The following is a 26240-nucleotide window of genomic DNA, read 5'->3' as shown; positions in this document are numbered from 1 at the left end:
CACTGTCTCTGGATTCATGCAGTGACTCAGGCTTGACGGGGGTGGGGTCACTCCACGAGCGGCTGAAGCTCTTGGCTCGACGATCGACGAAGGCTGATGAAGTTGGGGGGAGGCAGAGAATGACTCACACGCACACATATATACAGTCTCCAAAGGATAATCAAACCCAGTAATCAAGAGCTCTGTCTTATTGACCTAGCTTGTGAATCAGTCAATTCCATTGTCCCGGTTGGATATCAGGTCATGTTGCTTCATATTAACAGAACAGTAAGAGTTTACATTGTATTAGCAAATGGTTGATCATTTTTCAGTTTTTCTGTTGTCTTAATGATTCCAAGATAAAAAAGTCATTAAAATTAAAAAAGTTGTTTAAACGAAATTGCAGTAATGCACTTTTAATTTATAGATATCGTTATATACAATTTAATACATATTGATTTCTTTTATCAGTATTTTTAAGTAGTTCAGACTCTCTGCACACCTGATAGGTGTGTAGAAGGTAGAAAAGGGTTAAAAAGAAATATAACCTCCACCACACACTTTCTTACTTAACACCATTTCACTGAATCGTGCTGTTTCAGTGCAACTGACCTTCATCAGATACAAAATGATTATTAACTGTTTTTTAGCATTTATTTCACAGATTTTCTATGAACATACCCAAAACACAAGTACCTTTAAATTATTAAAGCATTACAGCTGTATTTTGTTTTGTTTTGCTTTATGTTTGTATTTTGTAAATATTTAAACCATTTGTAATAAAAATGTATAAAATCTCATCATCAGAGTCTTGAGATTAGCCTGGTGGGAGTTCAAACCAAGGACGCTTTTTTCCCTTAATGTCAAATAACAATGTGAATATATTCAGAGGAAATACTTTACACATTAAAAAAGAAAAAAAAACATATCAGATATTTCAAAAATAGCACATACTCAGAACTGCACAGCTAAACAAACACCACACGTAAACTAGCTGGGATTCTGTCTTGTTAAACAGAAATTGCCTTTCAGTTCAATATAGTGCACAATCAATATCATACAAATGGTACAAGTCTCACAACAATGAACAAATACAAAGACCGTCTAAACACCGCATAGCGATAAAATTACCATCAACTAGCAGTTTAAGGAATAATGTTTAGTATACTCTAACAAAATATATACACACGTCCACACTACTGATGCTACGTGCATAAAGCATGAAAAACATCAAATGAACATCCACTGTGATGTCATGGTACACACTCGAGAGCATGAATGCATGGTAGTGTTTTGACAATGCACACACATGCCAACAGAAACAAATGCAAAGACTCACTCTGGGCCTTCATCCTGCGACTGCCCACCATCCGAAGGTGCTTGCGAAAATTTCTATCAATTTAGAGAAAAAAAGAAGAAGACGAAGCATATTCAGAATATAAAAAAAATAAGAGAGAAAATGCTTCAAACTTAAAAACATACATAGAGAAGAACAGAGAAGAAGATGATGGGGCATCTTGATTAGGGTCAGGCTACTGATAAATTACCAGTGATCACATCTAAATATCCAGTGGGTGTTTTGTGCATATGGACTGAAATTCATCTAGGGTTAGGAAGTGGGGTGCTTAACATCAAAACATTTCATAGAATTGTCACCTGTTTTAGCCACTCAAATAGAAAATCATTTTAAAAAAATCCCCAACAACAAAAAAGTGGATGTTAATCGGGAATAGAGGACCAGGGTTTTAACAGTATATTTTATAACGTAAAAGGATTGGCTCTTTATATAGGGCCTTTCTACTCTACCCGAGCAGCCAAAGTGCTTTATACAACATGTCTCGTTCACACAAGCACTTTTCCCCTTATTTCAGTGTTTTCTATCCAACATTCACACTCCAATGGATGCATCAGAGATCTACTTGGGGTTCAGTATCTTGCATCCAGGGATCAAACCACCAACCTTCCAATTAGTAGAGACCTGCTCTACCCTCTGAGCTGCAGCCACTCCCCAACTTTCAAGCTACCATTGAAAATTACAAATGTCCAAAAGCTTCATCAGTTCACCATGGTTAATAATCACATTTACATTTGTGTACTACATACTTCACTGACAGTGAGCTGGTGTTTGAGGTGAACCATTCCAGTTCATGGCAGATGTCCGAACTCAAAAGCTCAAAACAGTAAACAAAGTCTGCAGTTTGTTGTTTATTTTTCACAGTTTAGAAAAATCATCACAGTTTTCTTTGGATACATGATAAAATGGTAAAGAAAAGTTATTTTATTAAAATGAAGCAGACTTTTGCAAGTCTGCTTCATTTTAGTACAATATAGATTGTATTGTTTTTGCACGTCTTATCCACTGCAGATATGCAGCTGAGCTTCTTGGGGCTTAGACTCATGTCTATTCTTCTTCGTGCTTATGTGGATTCCCTCTGGTTACTCTGACTTCCTCCTATAGTCCTAACACATGCATGCTAAGTATAGTATAAAGGTATATAAAAGTCTTTTTTATGAAAATAAATAAAAAATTGAGATAAATTCAATGAAAATCAGATGGGATCAAACTGTCCCACTGACATCCTGAAATATGTACAAAAGTTTTCCGGATTCCATGAAATTCTCCCTGCTGCTTTGTTCTCGTGAGAACTGAATGAACCCAGAATCTCTGTTTCTTCCTTCACTTGTTTAGAAACATTACAACATTCTCATAATCACTTGATGTTGACTCCATTTTTGACTCCAACAATGTGACATAGAGGGTTCAAACTGACACCATAAGTGCATCTACTAAAAATCTTGGAGGAGTTCAAATCACAGTCACCTCCACCTCAAGATCAAGCTTAGAGGTCAAGTTTTGTGAAAATCTTATGAATGGCATAACTCAAGAAGGAAGTCACTTAGGATTTTCATATTTATACCAGGTTGAGGGTGAGCATTGGTGGCCACCAGTATTTGTGTGTGTGTGTGTGTGTATATATATATATATATATATATATATATATATATATATATATATTTATTAATTTTTTTTGTAGTGCATTTTGTGAGAATAAATTTTTCAATCATGTCTTAATTATTGTGAATCTTTTTAATTTTCTGCAATGTGCTCAGTGTTTAAAGGCCTTTATGCTTACAAAACCACAAAGTTATCTTTTGAGAATATGGTTAAGTTTAGGCAACAGCCTAAACTTAACCATATTCTCAAAGGATAACTTTGTGGTTTTGTTTGTGGCATTGGTTTGCTTCTACTTCCTAGAGGTTAAGCCATAGATTCTATTTTGTTTTGTGTGTCTATTTTGTCTTCCTCGCTGTTGGGTAGCTAAGGTTGCCTATCTAGCTTTCTGAAAAAATCACATCAAAAATAGGATGAACGGGTAAATCAGTGTGTGGACTCTTCTGCTCTATGTAGTTGAGGCACATGGTACTGTGATAAGGTTCACGGAAACTGATGAGAATGGGTCGCAACCCTATAGCTAATTATTTATAATAAGCCCCACCTCTATTAAAGGTTGTCTGCCCCATATAGTATCTGTTTTTGGTGGCACTGCACAACACTGGGTGCACCCCGGACAGGTCATCAATCTGATGCAGGGGTAACATAGCAAAAAACTACCAACATAATTTTCTAGTTTCATCATGGCTAAATAGCAAAAAGAAACGTGCAAAAGCAAAATGCAAAGCTCACATCCCTACATGCACCATTTAAAGATATTTGAATCCAGAGCACAGTTGGAGGCAATCCAAAAACACCCCTGACATGTCAGTGTTGATTGCAGGAATGGTGAAGGCAGCGCCTAAAATAGAGAGATGACTCAGAGTAGAGGGGGACCCATCCGTCAGTCAGAGTTGTATTTTCATACTGTGTGACAACTAGCTTTTTAAATCTACCACCTGCACACCAAGATAATAAAGTCAAATTCCTGCCAGTATATGTATGTGTGAATTCATATTTCTGCAAATAAATCGCCCCTAACCTTCGCTTTCCTTCTGTGACCTTACAAAACACTTTGCAAAATTATCCTCATTAAACCATGAATAATTTAATTTTTGAAACTAACTGAGATGTACCTTTCTATTAAAAGCATTGCACTCTATGTGACACAGCTCGGTATGCACGCACGCACACACACACACACGCACGCACGCGCGCGCGCGCGCGCACACACACACACACACACACACACACACACACACACACACACAAGCTCATACAGCATATGGAATGTCTCAGCCTTGGTGGATGTGAGGCCCGTTGCCAAATATTGATCAATTCATTGGCTTTGACTGCCAGCCACAGAGTGCAGAGCTGCAGCAGTATATTGACAGACCCGTTTTTACACTTCAGTGTTCAGTGAGGAACATTTATTAAACCTGCCACCCACAGCCTCCACGATTCACGACACACACACACACACACACACACACACACACACACACACATGTGCGCCGGAGAATGCTTTTACGAGCCATGTGATTGCCCCGTAGGTAGGGATTGGAAGGCACGGTGAGTTCCTCATGCAGAGAGTCAAAATACACAAAGTGAATGTTCACCAGCAAACAGTCAGAGCAGAATATGGTAACAGGAAAAACACTTGAGTGCTGGGTTTACTGTGCGCTGGTTAGACATAGTCTATGGTGAAACATCACCCTATCAAGATTCAGATGGTCTAGATTAGAGTAACAGGAACATTAATACAGAAAGCATGATTAGATGTTCATCATTACTAGGAGATATTTTAATTTTCTTTTTACGTGGCTGACCTCACATCAAGGTCATCTTCTCTTGCAACTCTGAACTTTTTTCAGAGTTTTTTTAGGTCACGCCATAGAAGTCTGATCATGTTCCTTGGTAAATGTGACTGTGCAATAGAGAGTAGTTGTCCTCCAGTTTGTTGAAAAACAAAAGAAAAATGTTCATTTCATCGTGAGGAAGTGAATGGACTTACAAGTTGTGCAATTAGGACAGCTGGTAAATGAAAATTGTGTGGTCATACCAAAAACTTCTCAATGAAGTTCTGCTATCACAGAATGCATGCACCATAGTTCAGGTCATGTCCAGTGAAGTCAATGTGCCATAATAACCATTGTATTAATGATAACTTTAATAACTCTGCATAGCAACAGTTACTCAAAAAACACTTTTTATCCATAACAAGAACAGCAAAGAAACTATACAACAGAAAATGCAAATGCTATTTATGCTCTCCTCATAACAATGATAAGAAAAAATAAACTGGGCCAATAAGACATGCTTGTTATTACAGGGATATACATATTAATGTGATCCCCCCCTGCTTTGTATTTTGCCAGTTATCTTATCTGGAGATCATACTTGGCAAATAACACTCTCAAGGAAAAGAGCACATACAGCACTATCTTTCTGTTGAACAAAACCCCCGTCTTAAAAGACGATTTGGCGAATACAAGATCATAAAATTATCTTTTTTTCGCTTGCTTCAAGGCCATATTTCACAGGACTGATTAGTTAGCAACATCCCTCTCGCCGGTAGGCTAAGTGATTTTTAGCCAATTACAAGTTGAACTCGGTGGGTGGGGTTGTTAGCTAAGATGCAATGATTAAGAAATGGCGCAACTGATGTGTCTATGCAAGCTAATTTGTGATATGCACTGGTAATAGATATTTAGTTTTTAATGCACCTTCTCTGTGCATGTTGTGCCATCAGTTAACCCTTCGCGTGCCAGCATGAGTGCCCAGGGTTGCCGGCCCCTGGTCTACAACACTTGAAATATAAATAGAAACGAGGTTGAAAAGACTACGAAAAAAATTATTTTAAAATCGGATAAAAGGCATTTCTGTTCAAGAAGTTGTTTTCTTTGTTGGGTAATAGGGTAACTATAACAGCACCACACAGGACAGGACAGGGCACGGTACCTCTCCATCATGGTGGCTGCCTCCTGCTCTCTTTTCCGTCTCTTTCTCTCAGCAATGCCTCGGAAAGCCCTGCCGGGACGTCAAAGCATTAAGTTGTTTTGTTTGGAAATATAGGTTTTCGTTTTAGCTTCGCCTGACAGCAACCAAGGATTTTTTTGTCTGAACCCAATCTGACCCAAGGGCTAAAAAGCTCTACTATTACTTGCTATATCTGGTGAGCTTAGAAATTAATGCAGCTTTTAAGTTGATGTTTGTTATAAACAAAACTAACTAAAATGCCACACAGTAACAAAAGGAAACTAAAAAGCCCATAGGGTCTAGTTGGGTTCGGGCATAAAGTTTAGTTAGGGTGGTATGGGAAGACACTAAAGGTGTCAAAGGTGAGAGGTTTGAAGTCCAGTAGGGTTAGTGAGAGTTTAGTTAGCTTTGGTGAGTAGTTAAAGTTAGCAGCACAGGGACATCTAATCCACCAAAGGCAGAGGACATTGAGGATAATTGCATGTACACTCACGCACACACACTCACAAACTACAACCACAATGTAGGAAAAGACACTGAGGGAACAAAAGACGACTTTATATTCATTTAAATATGAATGTTAAATTCTTTTTTGTGCAGCTTCAACAGCCATTATGGGATGTATTGGTTTTTTTCTTGGTTGGTGGGGTCGTATTATTTTGTGTAGGTCTCAAAAGGTCAAGACTTTTAGAACTTGTTGCCCTGGCTGTCTTCTGACCAATTTATCTCATCTTTATGAAAAGCCTCTAGGAAAGACTAGCTATTTCCTGATAGCACAGAAACTCATTGTGTTCCCTTACTTGTAGGAGGTTGAAAGAGAACCCAGTTAAACTTCAGAAATGGATTATCAGACCAGTGCTGAGATGTGACATCCTCTGTTTCACATTTTGATGTACTGAGAAATATTTCTGCACCACAATTTTTGCAACACATTATTAACCATTCTGCCAAGTGTGTAACAGTATGCCTACACCGAGGTGCCTTTCCCAGTAGGGACAGTAATGGTTCTGACAGGGCGTCAGACATAATGAGAATCATCTGTGACAGCGTATGTCAAAAACAAAGTCCGGTCCTACGGTCTGGTTTTCACCAACGGACAGACAGACAGGCAGGCAGCTGATGAGCCCTGGGATGACAAAACATGAGGCTGAATTCACTGGAGTCTGATTATTATCCAAAAGCTCTCTGCATTGCTATTGCAGAATTTTTTCCCCTCGTGAATTCACTCACGTTTTGTTCCTTCTCACTGCAAAAACAAACAGGTTGGAAGAGATGTTTCCTTCAGCCTGTCCCTCCTTCCACCATCTGCTATCACAAGTATATTTAAAAGCTGACAGCCTACTTCCTCTATTGTGCGATAAAGCAATCCTTTAAATTTTCTGCCAAATTTATCAAGCAGCCAGCAGAGAGAGAAGAAGAAAAACAGATTTTTCACTGTCTTTGGCAGTAGGCACATGCGGTTTTATAGTTTCAAACAGTGGTTTACATAAGCTTAAGCCTGTGAAGTCTAAGCCATCAAAGGTGAAAACACTAAAAGCAAAAGTGACCTACATATTCTGAGTTAAGGTTTGGGTTATTTGCTGATGATGGTGACTTAGACCTTAGAGAGTTAAATATGAGAAGATAAGTTATAATACTAAAGATCTGAAGATATTAAAGTATTGAAACTTAAGCAGTACTGGGGGCGGCTTTATGTCTGCTGACAGCTAGATTGGTAGTTGCAAATGAGAGTTAGCAAACATTTGAAAAAGTGTATGATCTAGAATTTCATCATGTCTCACATGATGCATGGTCACCTTAAAAGTTTACCAAGAAACTTGGGAAAAATGTTGTTTCCAGAATTTGATCAACCAAGTCCAGTAATCTAAGTTTAATAGGAGTTCCCAGTTTACCTTAATAGATGGAATCATTAGCAACCAAAAAGCCTTAGAGACTCTTGTTTATCTTTCTTTACAGTAAAGCCATACAGTCTACTTTTGACACCAGCAAGAACGGATATCACATGTGTGATCAACCTTATTAAAAAAAAAGACTAAAATTATCACCTGGTCGTTGATTGGTCACATTGCAGTTTAGATTACTGCTTGTTCAAACACATAATGTATGAAAACGCTCATGTCCCTTTATTAAATTCCTTTAAATTCCTTTAAAGATAAGTGATTCACAGTCACATCCCCTGTATGTAAGTAATGGTGTTAGATACTGACTAGACAACTGTTTTTGCAGAACATAGTGATGTGACCATAGATTGCTGGGGCCAGGAAAATAATTTTCCCAAAGAGAAATGAGAAACTGGGACTGCTACGGATATATTCAGTCCAATTCTGCTCAATAGTAATTTTATTGGAAATGTTATCCCTTTATAAACCACTAATGGTAATAGTAGATGTTACAAGTAGATCCTAATTGTGACCCCTTGGGAAAATCAAATGCCCACACTTAGACTAGCTGGATGTTGCCACCAACCCTTCTTGTTTTTGAATTCCCATTTTTGAAGCCTCAAGCTGGGTCACCGAACTGTTCTCACCTTAACCTCTTTGAAACCACACATTATAATCTGGTTCTTACTCTGAAACCATCATCACAATATTTAAAAGCTGACAGCCTGCTAAAATACAGTTTACACTATCTTTTAGCAGGAGGCAGGTATAGTTTCATAGAGTAAAAAAAAATAAAATCTTATAAAACAACCAAAGTGTTTTCGTGGAGATATGAATGTGACAGTATAGCTATGGAAGGGACAGGAAGCAAAATGTGCAAAGGACTGCACTGAGACATTACAAGAATGAAACAAAGGTTTCATTGGTGTTGTGAGGGACAAAAGAGGCAGGTGACGTGTGATTTAATCACATGATTTATAAAACACTGTAAAAACACGTCTGCTATTAGCTGTTCACTGCTTATAGCTAGTTAGCTATAGCTAACTTATCTCTGCAAGTTTTCTATAGTATTGTCTCCCCAAAAAAGCCTCCGCTGTGTTTTGTGAGCTATTTTTTTGTGAGCTTATGTTGTGTTTTTCCTTTTTCTTATGTGTTTTATTCAGCTTTTTTCTATTTGCCATTGTTTTCTTAAGTTGCTATGCATTTGACCTTTTAGGGTTGCTGTACGACTCAGACCTCAGAGGGTTAAACAGCATTACTAAGATTTATCTATAGACTTATGCACAAGAAAACAGCTTTGAGTTCATGGTTTTAGTTTTCAGACGTAACTTTGGTAGTCAAGTCACCACTGCTACACTGTCTTTATCAGAAATATATCAAAGGAGTTCATTTCAACAAAGAATTGTTGCTATTTAAATAATGCTTGGCATGACCTACTTTTCATTCCTACCAAACCTTCCTTGCCTTTAATCTTACATCCACATATTGACATCCCATCCAGCAGACATCGAGGTTGGGGGAATAAGGACACAGTAGACTGACTAGCACAAAGCCACATGAGGAACAGAGTTCAATGCGAGTTACCTAACTGGCATAGCAAGAAAAAAAGAAAAAGCAACAAGGAAGAACAGTGGGGGCGTTTGAAAGATTTACTCACGATATTCTACAGTCGTGGTTTGGAAGGCCGCCACACAGTGTGGAGAGGAAGAAGAGGAGACAAAAATGAAAGAAAAGTTAGCAATAGGGCCAGCCAAATACTCCACATACCCAAATTTTGGAGTGAGATTTATGTTCCAGTTCTCATTTTCAGGAGAGACAAAATGGAAGAATCCTACCTATAAATAAGTGAGCAGGGACTGGGATTCAAATATGACATGCACATTGAAAGAAGTGAGGAAGAGGAGATGATGACTGATGAAATATGTACATGTATGTACATCTAAAGTGTACCAAAATATCTCACCAGTTGGTTCTCAAGGACTGGCTATAACCAAACACTTAGTTTAATGTGTAGTCAATAATGTGTAGTCAGTTAAACTGTGATATATCCATCATTCAGCCTACCATTTAAATCAAAAGCGAGAGTCAGACCCATATATCAGTTTGACTCTAATACGGACACAGGCAGTCGGAAACAGATGGGGAAAGGAAGGTGAGACATATGGATAGCAAAGAGGGAGTGTGGGAGAGAAGAAGGGAAAAAAAGATCATGGTGGGTGCGCTTTGTCTGTTTGAGAGTCATAATTATAAGGTCAGGGTGATAGGTGATAATTAACCTGTCAGCAAGACTGGAACGGAGTTGTGTGTCTGCGTGTATGTGTGTCTTGGTTAAGGCACGTACACGATCTAGACCAACACATTTCCAGCTTTCTAAATGTGTTGATTTCAAAGACTCTTGGCTGCTCAATTTAGAGGAACAAGTACTATGCACAACACTGGAAACAGGTGCGTTCCATTCAGCTGGTATCATTGTTTACTGGGACACTTGTTGGACCATGTTGTTAAAATTACTAAACTGTGCTTCTACCAGTACAGATCTAAAACATCCAGTTTTTCTATGGGCAACTGCTTATTTCTAAAAAAAATGTCAAAGTGGCTTCCTATATTAATAAAACCAACGAGCATAAAGGTGTGAAAGCTCATTAAGACTTTGTATTAGAATGTTACATTTGTCTCTTGGAAGGAAAAGACTGGGGCCGTATCCTGCCAACATGGCAGCGAGATGCTGTGATGCACAGAGTGGGAGTGAAGGTGGATTTCCATGCCATACTCACGCCTGCATGGTGGTGGTGGCTGTCTGAAAGCTGAACATATTCTCTTTGGGGAACCAGCTGTTAGGATTGTCCTCTGCAAACACAAATAAGAAAAGGAAGGTGTGTGTCAGTGAGCATTACATTCAAACACAGGCCTTACAAATAGCAGTGGAGGTGAATAAAAACATGGTGAGAACGTGTTTAAATTTAGGCTCAGTTTGTTTATTCGTTTAAACCTTCACATTTAGTTTTATACCCCTGTCATCTGTAGATGCTCTGTCCTCGCTGTACATTCTCTCCAGTTTTTTGCGTTGCTTCCCTCCATCTCGGGGTGAGGTATCTAGGTCCAGGGAGCGCTGACTTTGGCATGGAGCCCGAATGCAGGCAACGCAGTCTGGGGTGTAGTCATCCCGCGACCCACCTCTCCTCATTCCCCAATCACGAATGTTGCCAGCGCTACCTGAGCTCTGCAGCGGCTGCGATGATGACGTTGGGCCTCCGTGATGCTGCTGGGCATGATGTTGGTTACTGCGGTGATGGCTGCTACGGTGATGGCTGCCACGGGCAGCTGAGGCGGTTGGTTGGCTGGTGCAGGATAGGCCATGACTGGCAGCAGAAGTGCTCTGTGAGAGAGGCTGCTCCCGGGAGCCCTTCAGCACCTCCAACTCCAGGCTCTCCTCACTGCCACGGCCCCCGAGGGTCATCCCGCCTTCCCTGGTGATTGTGTACACCCTGGCTGGCTTCACAGCAACAGGCCCCTGTGAACCCCTGGCAGCAGGTGGGTCCTCTATGGAAAGACTGCGTTCGGCAGAGAGTCGCCGTTTGGAGGGGCCAAGTGATGCTTGAGCCTGGAGAGTGTTGACTTGAGATTGAGACTGTGGGTTAGTGCTGGGATTAGACTGGCTGGACTGGGCGGGTTTAGCTATGGATAAACAACGGCTCTGTGGTGGCAGATTGTTGTTATGCAAGTGACTGACGTCTGGAGAGTCCTGGCCAGAGAAAGTTTCAGACAGTAGATGATCTGGGGATAAAGAGAAAGGGGATGAAGCAAAATTAACAAGAAAACATAGCAAGTGAGAGATAAATCATGCTGTCTGTTTTCTATATAGCTTTCATAAACGGACATCAGATAAATGCTTTCTATGTAAATAGAGTTAACAGGGAGCTTGCTTGTGTCTCTTTGGGTTTGGAAGCTCTGGCAGCAGAGTGGTAAACATTTACTAGCTGCAAAGCTTTTGTGAGCACATGAGGAAAATAGAGAGGTGGCATAGTGATGGAAAAAAAACAAATAGCGGAAAGATGAAAGATTCAGAAATGGATGAGCCGGTACAGTCCAAGAAGCCCAGTTGTCCTGTAGGATCATGAAGGATGAATAGTTCTTCTCACTGTATAAATGGTTGCAATGCTGCAGGCTTGAAAGCAAGTGTAATCTGATGGGACTTGCTAGTTTTTCATTTTGTGTGTCCTGTGGATAAATAAGTATGGGTATAGTGATAATTTTCCGATGCCTTTAATTTAGTTTTATCTCCTTATAACGATGTTCATTTTTTAAACAAATATTTTTAATAATCATTGTCTTTCTATTTTAGACAATGTTTGTCCTGTCTAAACAAGACTAGCTCCGGTTTCAAAGTCGTCTCCCTGGATAAATGACACCATTCGCCTCTCAAAGCGTTGCCGCTGTAAGGTTGAGCGTTTATGGAGGAAAACACACAGCAAATTCAAAAGTGTTAAATGTTTTGGTGTTAATAGTCTTCTTGCAAAAGTAGAGTTAATTTTACTCTAAGCAGAGTCACATTCTTTTAATGTAACTCTGAGGTGTAAAATGATAGTAGTTAAAATCGAGTGTTAAAAATGAGTGTTTCTCTGTCAAATCTGGAGGTGTTACAATGGAAACATTAACTCTTGACCTCTTAACTCTGAACTCCTAGAGGGGCTATGACACCAACAGAGTAAATTCCCAGACTCCGCCCCCAGCACGGCTCCAATCGAAGCTGAAGTGAAGCCGTTTCAGAACATTTTGCTCTACATATTTGAGTTGTTTGCCATGCTTGGTAAGTCATTTTTTCAAAGATTGTTTCAATTATTATGAGCTTTTACTTCTGTGGCTCTTTGGAGTTGAGACAAAGCTGTGTGAAAGGCATTAGCCATGTTGCTCGGTGATAGCATAATATTCTGTTTTAGCTAGCTGAAAGGTATTGTCTGCGGGCAAATGCCACAGCCTTGAAAAAAAGCTTGCATGTGAATTTTCAGTCAAATCTTTGGTCAAATACACCTAAAACAATGTCTAGAATGTGAAATGTTGGTATAATGGTGCTACTTGAAGCCTGAAAACGATCGCCCATAAAAAAAAAAAAAGAGCAAACAGCAGTAGCAGACGTCCTGACTGGATTCTACGGTAGCATAGATCCCTCCAGAGTTTTGTGCACACGGTTTAGGTAAAAATTAAAAAGGTTGAGGTTTTACATTTAGTTCAGTATTACCTGCTGCCTGTGTCTTTGTCTTTTGGGAAAATACTTTACACAAGTAATGGCTCAAAGAGGATTCCTTTTTTTTTTTTTATTTTAACTGTGCTGCAATTGTTTACTGGATTATTTGTGCCATTAATTAGTGTCAACTAATTTTTATTCAATCTCCGCACAGGATATGCTTGTGAAGATGGAATATGGGGGAGAGCAGAAGTGCGTTGAAGTTCCACAAAGGGATGAATGAAGGACATGCATATTGTATTGAAGAAATAAGTGATGAGAATGCTGTTATTTGCATTTACCATGTCAGACCTTTTGATAAACAAAGTTCTAATGAAAGTGAGAACATGTATACTGTTACATCTTTCAGAAAATGTTTTGAAATTGTGGTGCACAGTTCAGAATAAATGTTTTTAAAAAACCATTGCATCTTTTTAGTAAATGTTTATTTCCAAAAGAAATTTCTAGAAGTTCAGAACAGTAAAATTCCCACTTTTAAGAATGAATTAGAAGATAACTCTTACGTAGTTAAACTAAAATACTCTTTGAGAGTTAATATATAAACTCTTAACACCAAGTGTTAAATTATCAACTCCAGACAGATTTGGTGTTTAACACTAAATCAGAGTTAACGTACCAACTCTCCAAAAAGAGTTAAATTAACACTCTCTGGTGTGGACCCATATAGACACTTTAATAGTGTTGAAATCAAATCCGACAGTGTTAATTTGGACATGCTGGATTTGCTGTGCACGTTTGCATGTCCATCTCCTTCATTTAAAGGACCTTTTAGTCCCTTTTAACACTTCACTTCGAGATGCGAGGGCTGCGTATTTCTCAGACTTAGTGTCTAAGAGCAGAGGTAACCTTCTATCTATGGTACTATTCAACACCATTAGTGATATTGTTACTCCTGCTCCACCTGCTGTCCCAAATTCATCAAATGAAGATTGTGAAAAATTTCTTTCTTTCTTCGTTGAAAATGTCAGTAACGTGAGGAACAATATCTCTCCTTCTGTGTCTCTCTTATCTGCTCCAACTCAAGCTAGGCCTGTAATTTTAGGAAGATTTTTACCTGTGTCCTTACCAGAGCTGTTCAAGTTAGTTAATTCGATGAAAGCGTCCTCCTGCTCTCTGGATATTTTACCTGGATTTTTATTTAAAAATGTCTTTTTGGTCTATTGGTCCCTGTGTGCTCACAATTATCAATACCTCACTGGTTTCTGGTCAGGTCCCTGTTTATTGTAAGAATGCTGTCATTCACCCACTGTTAAAAAAACCTAAGCTTGATGCTTCTCTTCTTAGTAGCTACAGACCGATTTCAAAATTACCGTTCATTGCTAAGATTTTAGAAAAGCTTATAGCTGTTCTAGAATACAGCATTCTGGATAAATTCCAATCTGGCTTTCGTAGAGCTCACTCTACTGAAACTACACTTCTTAGAGTCTCCAACGACATTTTGATGAGATGTGATGCAGGAGAATGCTCCGTTCTGTTGATGTTGGACCTGACCTCCGCCTTTGATACTGTGGACCATCATATTCTGCTAGATAGGCTGAGACACTGGGCGGGTATATCAGGGGCTGCTTTGGCCTGGTTTGAATCCTATTTGCATGAACGATCCTTTTCTGCGGCTACCTTTAAGTACAGTTCCTCTTCTACTTTTCTTGCCTATGGTGTGCCACAAGGTTCAGTTTTGGGGCCTTTATTGTTCTTGCTGTATTTACTTCCTCTTCAACACTTATTGAGCACTTTTAAGGACATTTCGTATCACTGCTATGCAGATGATATTCAGTTATATATCTCCTTTAAGCCCCATGATGTTTCCAAGCTACAGATTTTGCATAAATGCATAGACTCCATTAGAGGTTGGATGGCTGTAAACTTTCTTCAACTAAATGAGGAGAAGACTGAAGTCCTTGTTTGTGCTCCTAAACATTTTGTACCTAGTGTTATGGAAAACTTGGGTCCACTTGCTACATTTGCCAAACCGTCTATCAGGAACCTTGGTGTTACTATTGACTCAGGTCTGACTTTGGATGCCCATGTAAAATCTCTGGTTCGCTCCTGTTTTTATCACTTGAGAAACACTGCTAAGCTGAGTCCCATTGTATCGCGCTCCAAATTAGAAATTGTCATTCATGCATTTGTTTCATCTCGTCTGGATTATTGTAATTTTTTGCTTAGTTGTTTATGTAAAGCCTCTTTGGAGCATCTGCAAGTTGTTCAGAACGCTGCTGCAAAGCTTCTGACCAAGTCCTCCCAGTACTCCCATGTCACACCCCTGCTGATTCAGCTGCACTGGCTCCCCGATAAATTCAGAATCCACTTTAAGGTTTTGACCTTGACTTTCAGGGCTCTGCATAGACAAACGCCAACATATATAGTGCAGAATTATTAGGCAAATGAGTATTTTGTCCACATCATCCTCTTCATGCATGTTGTCTTACTCCAAGCTGTATAGGCTCGAAAGCCTACTACCAATTAAGCATATTAGGTGATGTGCATCGCTGTAATGAGAAGGGGTGTGGTCTAATGACATCAACACCCTATATCAGGTGTGCATAATTATTAGGCAACGTCCTTCCCTTTGGCAAAATGGGTCAAAAGAAGGACTTGACAGGCTCAGAAAAGTCAAAAATAGTGAGATATCTTGCAGAGGGATGCAGCAGTCTCAAAATTGCAAAGCTTCTGAAGCGTGATCATCGAACAATCAAGCGTTTCATTCAAAATAGTCAACAGGGTCGCAAGAAGCGTGTGGAAAAACCAAGGCGCAAAATAACTGCCCATGAACTGAGAAAAGTCAAGCGTGCAGCTGCCAAGATGCCACTTGCCACCAGTTTGGCCATATTTCAGAGCTGCAACATCACTGGAGTGCCCAAAAGCACAAGGTGTGCAATACTCAGAGACATGGCCAAGGTAAGAAAGGCTGAAAGACGACCACCACTGAACAAGACACACAAGCTGAAACGTCAAGACTGGGCCAAGAAATATCTCAAGACTGATTTTTCTAAGGTTTTATGGACTGATGAAATGAGAGTGAGTCTTCATGGGCCAGATGGATGGGCCCGTGGCTGGATTGGTAAAGGGCAGAGAGCTCCAGTCTGACTCAGACGCCAGCAAGGTGGAGGTGGAGTACTGGTTTGGGCTGGTATCATCAAAGATGAGCTTGTGGGGCCTTTTCGGGTTGAGGATGAAGTCAAGCTCAACTCCCAGTCCTACTGCCAGTTTCTGGAAGACACCTTCTTCAAGCAGTGGTACAGGAAGAAGTCTGCATCCTTCAAGAAAAACATGATTTTCATGCAGGACAATGCTCCATCACACGCGTCCAAGTACTCCACAGCATGGCTGGCAAGAAAGGGTATAAAAGAAGAAAAACTAATGACATGGCCACCTTGTTCACCTGATCGGAACCCCATTGAGAACCTGTGGTCCATCATCAAATGTGAGATTTACAAGGAGGGAAAACAGTACACCTCTCTGAACAGTGTCTGGGAGGCTGTGGTTGCTGCTGCACGCAATGTTGATGGTGAACAGATCAAAACACTGACAGAATCCATGGATGGCAGGCTTTTGAGTGTCCTTGCAAAGAAAGGTGGCTATATTGGTCGCTGATTTGTTTTTGTTTTGTTTTTGAATGTCAGAAATGTATATTTGTGAATGTGGAGATGTTATATTGGTTTCACTGGTAAAAATAAATAATTGAAATGGGTATATATTTGTTTTTTGTTAAGTTGCCTAATAATTATGCACAGTAATAGTCACCTGCACACACAGATATCCCCCTAAAATAGCTAAAACTAAAAACAAACTAAAAACTACTTCCAAAAACATTCAGCTTTGATATTAATGTGTTTTTTGGGTTCATTGAGAACATGGTTGTTGTTCAATAATAAAATTATTCCTCAAAAATACAACTTGCCTAATAATTCTGCACTCCCTGTATAAGTGAACTTTTACATCCATACATTACCAGCAGGTCCCTGAGGTAATGTGACTAGGGCTTGCTGGTTATCCTACACATGAGGCTGAAAACAAAAGGCAACAAAGCTTTTGTAACTGTGGCCCCCAGATTGTGGAACTCTCTCCCTTTGAGCCTGAGATCTGTGGACTCCGTGGTCGCTTTTAAAAAACAGCTAAAGACTCATCTTTTTAAACTTGCTTTTGGTTGATTTTTATTTTTAGGTTTTAGCTTCTGTGAAGCACTTTTTGATTTTTATCTTGAAAGGTGCTTTATAAATAAAATTTTACTGTACTTTACTTACTAAGTTATACTGAAGAAAAACTGAGTGGAAAGCAAACAGATTTGTAAGATTCCCTTTTATAAAGTTGAAATCATACACAGAAAAGCGATATTGCAAAGGTAGGGGAAAGGGAAGTGCTAGTTAGTCACAACAGCTTTTCCAGGATATAATTAAACTGAGCATAGTATTAGACTGAGTAGGTTACTAAGTTAGGCTCAACCACAATCCCAGTAGGTAAGCTGGTCTCAGTGCATCTGATAGCTCGCTTGATACCCTTCCAGACCCTTCCCAATTGGCAAGCGCACAATCCTGTTTTAGCCTGCCCACAGATGCTGCGTATCTGCAGGCCACTTTGCACCTAACTTCAGCCCCATCTCAATTGTCATGTTTTCTGCTACTTTATGTATTCCACATATTTGCACTAAAAAGAGCATGCTAACAAATATAAATTACTACTGAAAATATAAATCCTCAATTACATTACCAATTCAGTTTTGTTTTTTCATAATCAGTTTACAAAAATAGTCATCTTACAGTGCTTTACATGTTAAAGTAAAAACCCTACAATATGATAATCCTCTATGAACAGCACTTGCCAACAGCAGGGGGGAAGAACTTGCAGATATATCAGTAATCTGCAACATTAAGATATCCTGCTTAGAATTGTTGAGGTATGGACTTTAGAAGACTTTGGATGGTGTCCTGTAGTATCAGGATTCACAACGGAATCGAGCAGCAGGATAGAGCAATCTGGAGTCAGTTCTCTGTCAAGTTCCTTATGCCATACCATACATGTCCTTCAAGAAGCCACTGCCATCAAGGAACACTGATGCCTTGAACTTGTCCACATGGTCTGCAGCCACTTCTGGTAAGCTTTAACCACTGCATTCTGGGAACCACCCACAATACGTGCTGATTTTCTGAACCAGTCACCCTGCTCTCACAGGTTGGCCCCTGTCAAAATTGTTCAGAGCCTTACACTTGCCCAATTTCCAATTCCAATTTTTCAGCACTTACCAGGTGACAGTATAGTTCGCTGCAGCTGATTTTAGGGTGATCAAATACTTATGGTTTTGGGGATAACCTGTGAAACATTGCTGTTGTGGTGTGACTGCACCCTGAAGCTGAGCGTTTATTACATAAACATCAGCATTTTTAAAATATTTTAATAACTGATTATCCGACATGTCACAGGCCAATATTTCACACAGAAATATTTTAAGGTATTTTTGGGAGTAGGAAATACGTGTGAAGCCGGAGAAACTGATATTTCCGACTAAATACTATATTGCTCTAATACTGATATAGTATTGTTGTAGGACTACTAAGTGTGCCACCTACCTGCTCCGTTGCGGTTCTCTGGATTGGTATTGGACAGGTATTCTCCAAATGCTCTGGCTGCTCTGTAGAGACACAAGTGCAAGACTTCACTCTGAGCTATTTTGCACAACTGTTGCTGTCAAACATAGCAAAGTGACTCACAAACATTTCACAGGATTCTCTCCACCTAAACAGGCTGTCTGAGCTTTTTCTCTCTAAGGCCCTCTTCACTGCAAGTAGGTTACATCACCACAGCACTCTGTGAGAGGAGCTGTTAATGTCCTGAATCCATACTCGCTATCTGCCATCACTCAACACAGTTACAGGCTGATCTTGGCTAAAGTCGGGAAGGGAAAAAGAATGAAAGCTTTCTATTACATATTTTTATAGCTTACTAAAATATTGAAATGGAAATGAACTGACATTTATATGAAGATTTTCCAATTTTAATAACCATTTTAATTGCTTTCATATCCTTTCGGTGGTCAGTGGCTCAATATGTCTTATATATCAATATGATTGATTCATGTAAGTAACTACTTTAGTATTTTTCTCACACATTACGTTCACTTTCTATTTTATTATAATTATGTTACATGAAAATAAGTGAAATATATAAAGATTTAAAGACAAACAAATTCATAAATTTGCTCTAGTTTTCTTTCATGACAAAGCTTATCCATCTCCCCTGCCCTACACAGAGGACGGTGTCGTTGCTTTTGCCATCCAGAAAAACAGGAAATAAATTCAATCATGTGTATGGCATAAAACATCCATATGGCAGGAACATTGAGGAACTGGCACGGTATACAATACATATATAGCTGAGTGTGGGTGGGTCTGCAGAAGAGAAAAAGTCACAGCAGTTCAATCTACTACCTCTGAAATGAGGAACAGTCTTGATTGAGTGCAATTAGCTCACTAACCATATCTATGATTCAAAAGGCCTTCATGCCTTGCTAATTAAAAAAGAAAAGAAAAGAAAATCTTATTCTAGCAAATAATGGAGTCAGTCAACCTTTGTACTGTATAAATTAACTTATCCTTTATTAATCCCCACAGGGAAATTCACTCTCTGTATTTAACACATCCTCAGAATTAGCTGTGGGAAACATGCAGGACCCAGGGACCAATGCCACCTCTACGGTCAAGGACACCTTTATACGGCATGTTTTTTTTAATGATGGGAGAGATCACAAATCCTCAAGGAAATCTGTGCAAGCATAGGGACAACATGTAAACTTCACATTGAAAGGGTCTTGGCCAGTGTTTAACCTCAGGTGTCTTTTGCTGTGCAAACCACTGAGCCACCATCTTGTCAGCATACTTTCTGTATGTAGGGTATATTGTACACAAGGATATGCAGTGCATCATGTCACACATTTTGCCATGCTTACAGCCTTATTCAAAAACAGTTACATTCATTTTTCATTTTAAAATCTACACACAAAACCCCATAATGACGATAAAAAAGTGGGCTGAAATGTGTAATATGAATGCTAATGCATAGAAGCATTCAGTCGTTGCTCAGTACTTTATCGAAGTACTTTGACAGCAATTACAGCCTCAAGCCTTTCTGTATGCTACAAACTAGGCACATCCATTTTCAGGCAGTTTTTCCCATTCTTCTTTGCAGAACCTCTCAAGCTTCATCAACTTGGATGGGGAGGGTCAGTGCACAGCCATTTTCAGATTTCTCCATAGATGTTCAGTTGGCTTCCACTCTGGGTCTGGCTGAAGCGACTCAAGGACATTGACAGAGTTTTCCCGAAACCACTACTTTGTTATCTTGGCTGTGTGTTTAGGGTCGTCGTCCTTTTGGTGCTCTGAAGCAGATTATCATCAAGGATGTCTCCGTACATTGCTTGCATTCAGTTCCAGTTCCCACAGCCAAAAAACGTCTCCACAGTACACCAGCACAATGCTTCACTATATGGTATGTATTAACCTGTTTGGCTTGAAATTCCTTTGTTTGAGGATAAGTCACACAATTATTCATAGTTTAAACTGAAAATACACTAGCGTTAAGAACTCTATTGCCAAGAGAAGATTGCTAGTTCCACCTGCAGTAATTTATATACGGTGGTATAACTCTTTACTGAGACTTTCCCACCCTTCAGTGTGCAATAATGGAACGTAAAAGGCATGAAGAGCAAAACCCATCACAGAACAGAGCAAGCAACGAAGACAACCCAAAGGACTGATTTAGTCTAACACAGCAGGAAGGAGTGGGTTCATCAAAGTATTTTATGTGATATAATATATTTTTTAAAAAGAATACAGCACCTTTATTTTCAGCTTTGCATATTTTTTCACTATTTGTGCTTTACAAATGTAAAGCAACATCATTTGTCTTTTTAGACATATAACTACTTAAATGATACCAAAAATTTGTGTGGACTGTGAAATTACAGATTATAATGTTATATTTTTGTATTGACATTTTATATCTTTAGAAGACGGGAAAAAAAAGAAAAAGGAAAGAGTCAGGGAGAGGTCTGTATCTTTCCACAATAAAACATCCACAACAACAAATCCTACACTGATTATGTCAGATACAGGGAGGAAGCATTGGGGTAGAGGTGGGTTGCAGAGTGGTTTGCAGATGCTCTGTAATGTGTGATTACACATTAGAGATTTGCCAGCTGGATAGAAGACAATCAACTGAGGCATCAGGTGATGCATGCTTGAACGAAGATGGCTTGATCTGCCAGTATTGGAACTGAGCTAGATTTAATGGCCTACCTGAGCTATTGCAATGGTCAATTTAAAAAGAAGAAGAAGAAAAAGTCTTCACTTCAGCTATATGTTTCAATCATAATATCCTGCAAGCAAGTGAGACTCTTAGTTGGTGCATACACAGAAAGATCAGCAGTTGTTCTATAATGTAAAACACCCACATACAAATACAATATGATAACAATCTTATAAAAGATATAGGCTACCCTCAAACACACCTATAAAGAAGCAACACAGCCTATAATCACTCTCCTCCCACTCACTCCGACCTGGCATTCCTGCCATCTGCAAACACAGATACACACACCAGGTCTCCCATGCTCAGAGTCTCCATGTGGAACAGCAGGCAGAGAAATAAATAGGGTACGCAACACACACACACATGCAACATGCTTTGTACACAGGGATAAAATCTCAGAGGGCTGCAGTGAAATGGAATTGTTGTGTTGCTTTAGCCTACATGCCTAAGTAATTAAATATGAGGCAGCACGTGCAGTGCTCCTCGTGAAAACCCCCTCCTACCCTGGCTGATATAGAGAAGGAGGAGAAGGCAAAGGACGGCACGAGGAAGAAAATGCAATCATCTGTGATCTATCTGCTTGACTGTGTGCACTCCCCCCAATAAAAATGCCATATGCTGTGCTGAGAGAAGGAGGATGTGAAAACACAGCAGCACTTTCTGTCAGCAGTGCACAGAAGTTCATTCAAGCTGAGATTGGTATAAACTATTAGAATTCACTGTCATGATTATACTGATCATGAAAATTGTACTGCAGTGTTTCCCACAGGAATCACAAGCACATTCACGTATTACAAAGTCAAGGTCAAAGGTCAAAGAGAGAAGGAACAGTTTGTTGAAGTCTGGAAATATCATGAAATATCATTTACAGTCATAGAATATAAATAACTTTTACTTTTAATGGCCTATGTTGGAATATAAACCACTTCACCGAAAAGTTGTGAATCACTGACACATAGTTAGGTGAGAAATTTTGTTAGCTAACTATGTTAGCTATTTAGCAAATTTAAATATAATTTAAAATGATAATAATGGACTGCCATAAGGGGTCATATGATTGTTGGGGTTTTCTCTATATTATTTTACGTTCTCGTAAAATAGAGGCAACTGTTGTTGAAATCTGTCACTCTATAAATAAAACTGAACTCATCTGAACTGAATAATATAGAAGTTAACACCCGCCGGCCAGGCTTCTACCTTTCTACCTTTAAAAACCCGCCTTCTAGCCAAATGGCTGGTAGGCTTTTAGCTAGGCTTTAGCTTCAGCCAAGTGGAAGCTAAATTGGCTAGTCATTCATATGTAAATTAGGTTGTTACCTGGGAATTCTGGAGGGGAGTGGGGGTGTGTGAATGAGGGGGTGGGGGAGCTGCTAAAAGCTGTGAACTTCCTTTTGTGTTCGTCTTGATGCATTCTCAATCATCCAGGGAAATAAATCTCCAAAAGTCACCAACTTGGAGTGTTTCAGTTTGCCATCTTAGGGAGAAATCAACACACATGGGTGTATTTCCTTTGTTGCTGAGATTTATTGATAAAAACAGTACAAAAAACCAACCATTTGTACACATATTTACAAATAATAATAAAAAGTGAGTGAGTACATTTCAACATTTTCAGCAATCACTCACAATCCTGGCACTGCCACGGTATCTGTAGTCTGCATTTACCACATGTGTATCTTTAGCAGTGAACACATCACACAGTGGCATGATTGTTCTTGCATTTGTGTTTGACCTGACACATGGCTTTTTTTCCAGGGCTAGGTGTGGAGGGTTGTGTCCAAAGCAACTGTTCTTTTCTTGCCTTCTTCCCAGCTACATGAGAGTGAGCCAACTCTCTTGCAAGCTCCACCAGGAAGTCCACCCGTCTTTCCTTCGTCCCGGTGCATGCTTGATACAGCACATGTGCATTCAGTGCTGCCATGTCAATCATGTTATAAAACACGGCAACTGGCCAGCGCCGTGTTCCTCTGCGGACAGTGTACTCCCGAACCATCTGGTCCATCACATCCACGCCACACTTTGTTTTGTTGTAAAGGGTGACAGTGTTTGGCTTCCTTTTGGTAGTGTTATCAGTCTGAACCACGCTGTGCATGCTGCTAAGAATATAGACGGTCTTCTTCCGTTTGGCTACAGATACACATGTGGTAAATGCAGACTACAGATACCATGGCAGTGCCAGGATTGTGAGTGATTGCTGAAAATGTTGAAATGTACTCACTCACTTTTTATTATTATTTGTAAATATGTGTACAAATGGTTGGTTTTTTGTACTGTTTTTATCAATAAATCTCAGCAACAAAGGACATACACCCATGTGTGTTGATTTCTCCCTAAGATGGCAAACTGAAACACTCCAAGTTGGTGACTTTTGGAGATTTATTTCCCTGGATGATTGAGAATGCATCAAGACGAACACAAAAGGAAGTTCACAGCTTTTAGCAGCTCCCCCCCCCCCCCCCCCCCCGACAAACAAAGAGGCAGTTGGCAGTTAGAAATTAGCAATCATTCACACACCCCTACTCCCCTCCAGAATTCTCAGGTAACAACCTAATTTACATATGAATGACTAGCCAATTTATCTTCCACTTGGCTGAAGCTAAAGCCTAGCTAAAAGCCATTTGGCTGGAAGGCGGGTTTTAAAGGTAGAAAAGCCAACTGGCTGCTCTCGGGGACTCTAAAAACCAGCAAGTAGACTCCATAGAGGTTCCAGGAGTAAGAAGTAAAAACCCCATTTATATTTGCTATATGGATTTTGCTATGAGCGATAATATTGGAACTATCCAAACTGAAAAAAACAATGGCATGCACTCTTGCAGAAACCACAAGTCTTTAGGTGTCTGTATCAACAACAACAAAAAAGGTTTTACTCATTGAAAAGAACTACTGCACCAAATGAAACAGCGAGGGATTTGATTGGTCACTCCTACCATGTTAAGGTTTACGCAAACATTCCCGCAAACATCAGATGACTTGGGGAATGCAAGTTTGTAGTGAAGTCTGGGATTTGCAATGCATTCTGGGATAAGTTGTTCCTTCACCATTAAAAAATAGAAGTCAGTTTTTGATTTTCCTTTTTTTTTTTTTAACCAACTCAAGGCTTACAACACACATGAAAAGATTTTTGAAACATCACTGGACAATGAAAACTAGTGGTTTACAGACAATATCTTATACTATGGCTGCTAATATTTACAGTTACACATTTATTATTAAACTATAATAATCTTTTAATTAACATTTTTATGGAGAGTTTAACTGGTGTCAAAATTAATGTTTTTAGCTGAATTTAAGCCATATCTTTAGAATCTGTCTTTCTGTAGTCGGGTGTTAATAAGGAAGATTCAGACAAAGAAACACACTAATGTATTACATTAGCACACACCCCTCAGGCCAAAGTGATTACCAGAGAAGCTTTATCTTGGCAATAGATATTTTTTATAACTCCAGAGGTCTCTGAAACAACAGTTATAATAATGTGTCAGAGATTTCTAGCTTGTGAATTATACATCATAGTATTAATCCTCTCACTGTGGCTTGAAAAGAGCCAACAAGCTGTAAATGTGTTTATAAAACCAAAATATAAAGTTGGGATGAGGGTGGGAAGTGTAATGAAGAACAGAGGCATAATATGTAAAGAAAGACTATTAAAAAAGGAGTGGGGGTAGGGGACAGCCGGGAGACAGATGATCTGGAAAGGAGTTGATATTAGAATTTGGTCATATTCTAGGCCTCCTTCTTTGTGAAGGAATTGGAGGACTATGCATATGAAAAAAAGCAAAGCTTACAGATGCCTGGGGAAGTGTTTACATCAAATAGCAGGATGGTGAAATTCACAAACAAGACCATTAATAGTCAAGATAATAGAATAAAGCAAAGATATCTCCCAGCCTTCTTAGTACTGTTATCATTGCTTGTCCTTTTTTCTGCTCTATTCTTTGTGCCCTTTTTTAGTTTTATATCGCTTTTCCTACATCTCCTCTTCTCTTTCGTATTCTTCAGCTACGCGGTCCATTAAATAAATAAAAATGATGATGGTTGGCACACTTTGTTTTCACGTTGCTGTCCTGCTGGGACCTTGTTGAAAAGTCGTAACAGGGAAAAGAATTAGATTTCTGGCAGAATGCCTTAACTCCACAACAGCAAAGTTTTCATCCTCACAGAGGTAAAAATGATTAAATGAGTGTCTGATGCTGTTTTAGGCAGCAGGAGGCTTCACTGGGTTACCTGATGGTGCTCCAACATGTTCAGCAGATGAGAAGGTTATCACAGCCCCACTGATCAAAACTCTTCTTTGGCCTCTTTAACAGTTTTAGTTCAGAAAAGGTAATAATTCAGTTACTCTACCTCAGTGCATCTCATCACAACAGAACAGCAATAGTACACTGCTGTAATACAAGTGAAAAATAATTATGTCTTAGGAAATTTACAGTTCATTTAGTGATGTACTTGAAATGGATGAAAACAAAAGTTGCAAATGTCTTGATGCATGCTCAAGCATCATGGTCAGAAACTTTCCCAATGGAAACGTTGCATCCAGATGAACTGAATCAACTGTTTGGGAAAAGTTGGAACTACTACATATCAATTTCTCAGCTAATATATAGGGATTGCATGTACTCTAGAAAGGATGCTACTCCCATGGTGTGATGGAACAAGCAGTGAAGGAAAGTCAGGCACAAGTTAAAGTCCAAAAAAAGGTTTTTATTTAACCCCCCCAAAAAACTTGGTTAAATTATAAAGAAAAATCTAAATCTTGGGCCCATAAAAGAGGTCGAAGTACCAGAACTCTACTCACAAGCTGACAACAAAAAATACTACTAACTCAAACAAACTGAACTACCTAAATGAGACAAACGGGAAACTTAAATAGTGGCTGATCAGCCCACAAAAGCACAAAAAGGGGTAAAACACACAAACACCTAACTGA

The 26240-nt window shown here is 39.4% G+C and overlaps 1 protein-coding gene across 1 annotated transcript in view; it reads right to left on the bottom strand.

Moving 5' to 3' along the window:
• The window catches only part of LOC146696537 (NMDA receptor synaptonuclear signaling and neuronal migration factor-like), a 71456-nt gene that overhangs the window by 33936 nt on the left and 11280 nt on the right, over nt 1–26240 (bottom strand). The window contains exons 2-8 of the mRNA XM_085474655.1: nt 18577–18638; nt 10780–11544; nt 10545–10617; nt 9428–9433; nt 5873–5941; nt 1319–1371; nt 4–93 (exon numbers count right to left, since the gene is read on the bottom strand). Coding sequence (XP_085330781.1) covers nt 4–93; nt 1319–1371; nt 5873–5941; nt 9428–9433; nt 10545–10617; nt 10780–11544; nt 18577–18638 — 1118 coding nt within the window. The remainder of the gene's footprint in view (nt 1–3; nt 94–1318; nt 1372–5872; nt 5942–9427; nt 9434–10544; nt 10618–10779; nt 11545–18576; nt 18639–26240) is intronic.

Source organism: Copadichromis virginalis, linkage group LG12 (assembly GCF_057382275.1).
Source record: "Copadichromis virginalis isolate Kocher_CV1m ecotype Utaka linkage group LG12, C_Virginalis_male_GT1.1, whole genome shotgun sequence".
In the NCBI taxonomy this organism is placed as follows: domain Eukaryota; kingdom Metazoa; phylum Chordata; class Actinopteri; order Cichliformes; family Cichlidae; genus Copadichromis; species Copadichromis virginalis.
Note: the sequence above shows the minus strand (reverse complement) of the source record. Positions and strands in the feature narration are given on the sequence as shown.